This window comes from Elgaria multicarinata, chromosome 1 (assembly GCF_023053635.1).
Source record: "Elgaria multicarinata webbii isolate HBS135686 ecotype San Diego chromosome 1, rElgMul1.1.pri, whole genome shotgun sequence".
Lineage (NCBI taxonomy): Eukaryota > Metazoa > Chordata > Lepidosauria > Squamata > Anguidae > Elgaria > Elgaria multicarinata.
Window position 1 is genome coordinate 75,163,180 of NC_086171.1, and position 7,972 is coordinate 75,171,151.

Consider the following 7,972-nt stretch of genomic DNA (forward strand, 5'->3'; position numbering starts at 1 on the left):
CATAGGTAAAGTACACCATGATGGCTTCTTTAAAACATGGTTTATGCTGGGCACCGTTTGCCTAATCACCTGCTCGGGTGTGGCTTGTGTCATCTGAACTCAGGCAGCATGGCTTATTGGAGAGAGAAACAACCCTCAAATAACCCAACAACAGCCCATGGGTTATTTGAGGGTTGTTTTCCCTTCCAACGTCATGCCACCCAAGCTCAGACGACACAAAAAGCTGCTCCTGGGTGGATGATTAGGCAAATGGCACCTGGCCCACACCACAGCTTAAACAAGCCACTGTGGCTTTTTTTAATCCACAGTGATCATGCAAGCCAGAACAATGTAACACTGACTTTTAATGGAGTTACATGCTACAGGGTCACAAATACCTCCCATGCATGAACTCCCCCTGTCCCCTTTACCCAAGTTTTTACCTTTGCTTAACACAAAACCACTCTACGTAGGGCTGCCTTTGAAGACGGTTCGGAAGCTGCAGCTCGTGCAAAATGTAGCGGCCAGATTGATTTCGGGAACCAGAAGGTTTGACCATATAACACCTGCTCTGGTCCGCTTGCACTGGCTGCCTGTATGTTTCTGAGCCCAATTCAAGGTGCTGGTTTTGACTTATAAAGCCTTACATGGCTTGGGACCACAATACCTGATGGAACGTCTCTCCCGACGTGAATATACCCGGTCACTACGTTCAACATCTACGGTCCTCCTCCGAGAGAGGCTCGGAGTGTGGCAATGAGGGACAGGGCCTTTTCGGTGGTGACCCCCAGACTATGGAACGATCTCTCTGACGAGGCTCGCTTGGCGCCAACGCTGCTATCTTTCCGGCGCCAGGTTAAGACTTTCCTCTTTGCCCAGGCATATGGCAGCACATCTTAATCACCCACATGTTTAGTTTTTTTTAACGGTTTTTAATGCTTTATGTGTATATGTTCTGTGTTTTAAAATTTTGTATACTTGTTTTTAATCTCTATTTTAGAATTTCTGTAAACCGCCCAGAGAGCTCTGGCTATGGGGGTGGTATATAAGTGTAATAAATAAACAAACAAATAAAACCAGAGGCATTCGAAAACCAACTTTTGGAATCCCCTTCATTATGGTCCTTAATCCCAGTCAGACATAACACCAAATCATGATAAATGGGAGAAGAGAAGGAATTCACATGAGAAAGGGTGGGATTTTAAGTAAGCAGAGGCAATCCTGTAGCCCAGTCCCTCAAATCTTATTATGTGGTAGTACAATGTCACATCTGGACCAACCTAAAAAGTTCACTTGTTAAGATTTCAGGTTTAGTTAAGACAATCACTTGAGCTAAAACTACACATGACATGCAGTTGTGTTTATGTTTCTTCCATCGTTGTCTTAAACTAAGAGCAACTGTGGGAAGTTACAATCTTGAATAAAGGGCCATGGGGTGGAGGAGAGAAGGGGCTACCTAACCCTTTCCACTCTGGATTTCTGTTCAAGAAAACTGACTAGCAGAGAAAGGGTTAAGCAGCCCCTCCCCTTGTTGGTCCCTCTACTAAAGGTTGTGTTCACCTATGGCTGCTTTCAGTTTTAAAAAAAGGTTGGGAGGAACATGTATGCAACTGCATTGCACAGATAGTTTCAGCTACAGAACAGGATGTAGATAAAGTGCAATTCTCTACACACATATAAAGAAAAAAATCTCTCTTTTGCAATCAATATGCAGGCAAATCACCCACTGTATATAAAAAAATGCCTGAAAAAGAAATGTCTAGTTGAGCCCTCAGTCCAAATCATTGCAGTGTTCCGGAAAGTACAAATTACATTTTCCAGGATAATAAAAATATTGTCTCATTAGAAAGAGAGTTTTACCAAATAGAAATGCTGACCCTGATTAAACTCGCCATATAATGCTCCCTGAAATATGCTCTTAGTATTATACCACAGGCCCATAATCACTCTGACAGATAGAAGATTATATAACTCTGACATCCCCATTTGAAGAGGCAAAAAAATGTGTGCCTGTGTGGTGAAAGTGGCAAGCCAGATCACAGAAATGCATTCCTTTTATCACTTCGTTGTTAACAACAAGTTAGCATGCTCCCCTGCCCCATCAAAACTTATTAATGCTTATCAAACACAGGAACAATAAAACCATATTCTGAAAACACAGCAGAAATCCACACAACCTCCATGCTACTATTAATGGCTTTCCTGTGATTATGGGATTTAGACATTATTTTAATTATATAACAAAGGAATTAAATAATGATCACAGCTCTTGTTAAATGTTATCTTTTTTACTTAACAAAAGAGGTTCTGGTTTTGCAGAGCTACAAGTGTAAGGAAACAGCTAAAACAGTCTCAAAAAACCATTTTGAGAATATGAAAGGCAACAGGAGGGAGAGGCCATCAGAATGAGCAGCGTCCCTCTTACCACCACTACTACCTTACCATGAATTCTTCCAATGTCTGGTAGATTTTCCCGCGGAACTCACAGTAATTTTTCCTTTCTTTGCACAGTGGACAACACTGACTAGTGTCTACATGAATACAGCGAGGGTGGAGTCTAGGGCACTCTGGCTGAATGCAAAGAGGGCCCTCTTCAGTGCAAAGGCAAGGGCATGCAGAGGGACCTGGAGTAAATTTTTCCCCAATCGCATAAACAAAACCACTTTCATCCACACAGCCTTTTCCACGGTAGTCTGGATAAGCATATTCCTCTGGAGGTTCAGGGGTAGTACTAGCAACAACATCCAAGAGAGACGAATCTTCAGCAGCTGGAAGTTCCTCCTGAAGTGCATCAGTTTGATCTTGGGCTTGGAGGCTCCCAAACTTACTGCTCGTTGCCTGGCTACTCAAAGCTTGTTTCTGCTTAGTCCAAGATTCTTTATTAGAATAATTTCTGTTGCCTTTGCTCTTCCACTCTCTGGTGCCTTCCTCCCTCCCATTTCTGCCCATTTCATTCATTTTCCCTGGTCCAGTCTGATTTTGGCTCTCCCGGGCTGATGTGTGATCTCTCTTTTCTTGGCTTGCTTTTATTTCCTGCTTATCTTGAGCCTTGGTCAGTTTTTGCAGAGGTGCAGTGGAGCTACAGAGAGCAACCATCAGGCAGCAGGTCACAAGAAGGGAACTAGAGAGAGCCCCAATTGCCATTGCAGTATTGCTGGGCATCACCTAAGGCATCCCAGAGGGGCAGAACATGTTTCATTCACATCAATGGGAGTCACTCTGTCAGTCCACAGTCCCTAGAAAGAGATCAGTTAGGACACTTCAGATTACAGTCTGGATTTTAAAAATTGTAAACAGTACATACAACTTCATCTGTCATGTATATGAAAGAAATGCAGGCCAGTAAAAGTCTTGGAATTGGGAGATTCACTTCACATTACAACACAGCTGCAGATTTGTTTGGCATTGTTGCATTGGTTGATGCTTCTCAGCTTCAACTCTCTGTCTCTGAGATAAGAATAGTGACCTACATCATCCTAAATAGCTTGCAGGTTTTTTTTTTAAAGGGTAGGTCAGAGATTTGGCATCTTAATCACTGTGAATCACTAGAGAGGAAAAAAATCAATATAATGCTTAGGGCTATCCAAAACATCTGGATAATCAGACATTCATACAAAAAAAGAATGCTTTTTTTAAAGTATTAAATTAACAGGAGAGGTTCTTATTAGGGATGGGGGAAAGAAGGGTTTTACAGTATATTAGGACAACAAGGAGTTCCAAATAAAGTAAGCTTGGTACATTTTTAAAAACTTGATTTCACATTTGGGGAAAAAATCATGTACCTGGCTTTGTGTAAACTGGATACACATGGAAAGAAATGAACCCTCCAAATCACAGGAGAGTCCAAAACAAGTATCCACCAATATATTTCAATTTTCTGCCTGCAAACACCATCATTTTCATTAATCTTTCATTCCAACCAAATAGAAGTTACCTAAGGCGGAAATTTATAACATTTACATATAACATACATACATATACACATACACAAAACCCCAAAGTTCAACAAGCTAAGTTCAACATATAGAAACCAGAGTTGTATGTAAATTCCTCACAGCAGAATGCCCTACCATTTTACTTTCTAATTTATAGGGGGGAAACCTATTTCAAGAACTGTGCTGTGCAGTTAGATATAGATAGATAGATATACACACAGCAGTCCCAAATCATAAATTCCTTAGACTGAAGGTAAGAAAGGGCAACTATACATGTAGCATCAACTACCTGCCATATTCATTAGCTTGTAAAATATGTAACTTCTTCTGTTGTTTGCAGACTGTAAATTAATATTCCAAGTATTTCTACTTAAGCCCTCCTTTCAAACATAAAAACACTTGTAAGCCTTATTTCATATCTCAAGTTCATAATAGAAACCTACCATGACAGACAAAGTTTCTATTTTTGATGGAAATAGTTTGAAATCAGGCTATTCGAGAATCAGCAATTTGAAGCAATATTTGCCTCATCTCATTGCTGTACTTTCCACCGGAGATTCTCATTGGACATTTAGCTTAACAGCAAGTTGCTTTAAAACCCACACAAGGGGCGCTGAGAAGCCACAAGGCAAAGAGGTGGAAGGAAGGATAAACTCATTGTGGTACATAGTGGATAGTACTGGTTTTGACTCTTGGGTTCAAATTCTACCTCATATATGGGGGAAAAACCAATCGTCTAGTGGTACTCCTTGCTTTTTCTGCAACAGATTAACGCTACCCTCTGAAAATTGTCTCATATATGAACAAAGTATTTTGTGGTACCTTAAAGACTACCGTGCAGACTGGAGGACACCATCACTCTACATGGTGTTTTGCTGCCTTCCCACCTCAATTGTTTGACTTTAAAGACTAACAAATTTATTCTGGCGTAAGCTTTCATGGACTATAGCCCACTTGATTAAATACATGGGAGCATTATGGAGAGTTTCAGATCTGAACAGTATATTTTGTGGGGAGAGAATTGTTAATAGTGAGGTCAGAAGGAAATAACACTGCTACCCTCCGGAAATTGTCTAATATATGTAATCACTTGAGCAAGTCACTTGTTTTTCAGCTTCAGAAAGAAGTCTATATTACATATCTACTCAGATGTAAGTCCCATTAAGTTCAATGGGATTTACTTCCAAATATATGTGCATAGAAGTGGAGCATTTGTTGTGGCATGAGCTCTGGTAGGCAAGACCCTGCTTCATCAGTTCTGATGAGGTAGGCTCCAAAATGGGCTCTTTCAGATGCTTTTAGGCTGAAGCGGATGACAGGTCTGTTCAGAGATTTTAAGGTGATTTAAGGCATCGTCATGGTCTGTCTACTGACTCAACCTTCACTTCTGATAAAAAGATTTTTGAAACGATACAGAATCCTGCAGAAACTAGTTTGACCAGTGGCACAAAATAAATACGCGCAGTTGTAAACCGTGGGAAATGATGTCTCTCTCTCAAGGGACTTCTAACTTATAAAAAGATCTTGTCTGTCTCCAGACTTTAATCTAGTGAGTCCTTTGCGCCAGCACAACACAGCTACTCTTCTGGAATTAAACTTTCAGCCTCAGTTCCCCCATCTGTAAAACGGGAAACAATCCACCAGGTCTGTTAGAAGGATGAAGAATGTAAAAGGCTTTTCATATTTTAAAAAGGCGCCAGACAAAAACGACAAAATGGTAACAATAATATATTTAAAAGATCAGTTCAGAGTTCAGACATTTGGGCAGCTGCTAAAACTTTAGTGGAAAACAAGGCAGAAAATGAATATTGCCAGGATATATAGTTTGTGGGCATGTGATGCAACCACCTTGCTGAAACTAAGGAGGTTTGGGTCTCCTTAGTGCCTAGACGGATGGCAGCCTAGAAACCCCATGTACGCCACCTTGAGTTTCATGGTGGAAGAAAGGCAGGCTATAAATGTCATGAATAAAAAAGAATTAATTAAAATATCCTCAAATACTCTATAAAGGTTTTACTACTTATGAAGCCAACCCTCCCCTTCTTCGACGTTGCATCACCATTATTATCCAGCACAACAGATGTGGCAGTTTACGGAATAACAAAAATAAAAAGACAAGTCCCTGTCTCAAGGAACTTACCGTCTAAATTTTGGCTGGGGTTGGGGGAGCACAGGAGGGCAGGGAAACAGGCGAAGAAGACACACGGATTCAGGCTTAGTACAAAACATTTCAGAAGAGTAGCCGCGTTAGCCTTGTTGCAGCAAAAAGCTTACGCCAACTCAAAGCTGTCTTTACAGGTGCCAGAAGACTCTTCGTTGCTGCCTGCCGCCCTACACATACACACACTTCAACTTTCCTGCAGCCAAAAGTTCACGTTCAATGCTAGCGCCCCGAAGAGGAAGGACTTATTATTATTTATTATGAAATATTATTATTTTACCTTCGCACGCATAGCCCAAGCAAGGCAAGTCCCTTGCCTTCATTTCAGCCCAGCCAGGCGACTCCTCCTCTGCGCGGGAGAAAGGGCGCCTCGGTCCTTTTCACTCCCATCCTGCCCTGATAGGAAGGGGCAGGGAGGGAGCGAGGGACGGACGGACGGACGGGCAGCCGGGGCCGCTGCCCGCTGCCGTCGGCTCTTCACCAGGCGAGGCAAAGCCGCAGCGCTACTAACCACCACCACCGCCGCCGCCACACACAAATATACCGCTTCGGCTTCGTGGCGCGGGAGCGCGAAGGCGGGCTCCTCCCTGGCGCTTTTCACATTGCGGCTCCCTCGCGAACCCCGCTCGCTCGCTCGCCCGCCGCCTCCACAGAGAAGCCGCCCCGCGCTCTGGAGGGATAATCGTCTGAGGCGCGCGAGGCTTCTGCTCGAAGGGAGCCCTGCGTCGCTCGCTTGCTGCTTGCCCCGAAATGCGGATTCGGCGCCGGCGTCCCCGAGACGGAGGGCAAACGGCCGAAGCTGCCAAGCTGTAGTTGAGGAGGAGGAGGAGGAGGAGGAGGAGGGACGGACGGACGGAGGAAGGGGTGGGTTTGCTGAACTGCCTCCCGCAACAAGACGCTCAAACTCTGCAGCAGCAGCAGCTGCTGCCTCGTTGAGGGAAGAAGCTCTCGACTTCCCTGGCTGCCTCTCGCTCTGGATTCCCGCCTTCACGGGGCGGCGGGGAGAGAAGGCAGGAGTTATCACCTACCAGTGGACTGATGAAAATGTAATCATCGTAATTTAGAATATAAAGCCATGGTTTACAACTAGGCGCTCGCCAAAGAAAGAAAGAAGTACGGGGTGGGAGGGGAGGAGAGGGAATTCTCTCTGAAGAGGGAATGTTTTGTTCACAAGCAGGTAGCAGCCTGGTTTGGGCAACGCCTGTGCCTCCTGATCCTGTATCTATCTAATGCAGCGGTGGTGAATTTGTGGCCCTCCAGACCGAGGCGATCCTTGCAAAAAAAAGGGGGCACCTGGCCCAGGAAGAAGGGTACCGGGCACCTGCCCTTGTGTAACTTTGGGGGTAGGAGGAGGAGAGCCTTGGCCTCCGAGAGAGATTGGCAAACACGGAATGGATGGAACCGGACCTAATGGAATTTCCCATCCCTACCACAGTTGGCACCAGCTGCCAGTGCCTTCAGCTCCCATCATCCCTGACTGGCTGGGGGATGATGGCAGTTGAGAGTCCAACAACATCTGAAGGGCCACATGTCTCCCCCCCCCATCTAATGGATCCAAAATGTATTATAATTGAAAGTTACTCTCATTAAAGTTTCACTGCATTAAACTTTGCTCCCCTCCCTTCTCTCTCTTCCCCCACACTCTCTCTTAGAGTCAAGCTATGGGAAATGAGGGGCATTCCCTGATCTGATTTTACTATTATTATTTTTAGTTAAAAGCAGCTATGGATCTCTCGAACTGAACTGGAGCAGCCGTATTGGGAAGAGAAGGGGTTTAACCGTTCCCCTGTTCTAACTCCCTCCTAGCCACTATATGCACTGCTGAGAAAATATACAGATATGTGTAAAGGTCCTGGGTGGTACTGGTGGGTTAAATCCTCCCCCAAGTCCAAATCTT

At 44.1% G+C, this 7,972-nt stretch overlaps 1 protein-coding gene across 1 annotated transcript in view; it reads right to left on the reverse strand.

Annotated features, from left to right (window-relative positions):
• Positions 1-6,486, reverse strand: part of VWC2 (von Willebrand factor C domain containing 2) — a 70,459-nt gene extending 63,973 nt beyond the window's left edge. The window contains exons 1-2 of the mRNA XM_063116288.1: positions 6,356-6,486; positions 2,422-3,215 (exon numbers count right to left, since the gene is read on the reverse strand). Of these exons, the coding sequence (XP_062972358.1) occupies positions 2,422-3,141 (720 nt within the window). The 5' untranslated portion in view covers positions 3,142-3,215; positions 6,356-6,486. The remainder of the gene's footprint in view (positions 1-2,421; positions 3,216-6,355) is intronic.
• Positions 6,487-7,972: the final 1,486 nt, after the last annotated feature.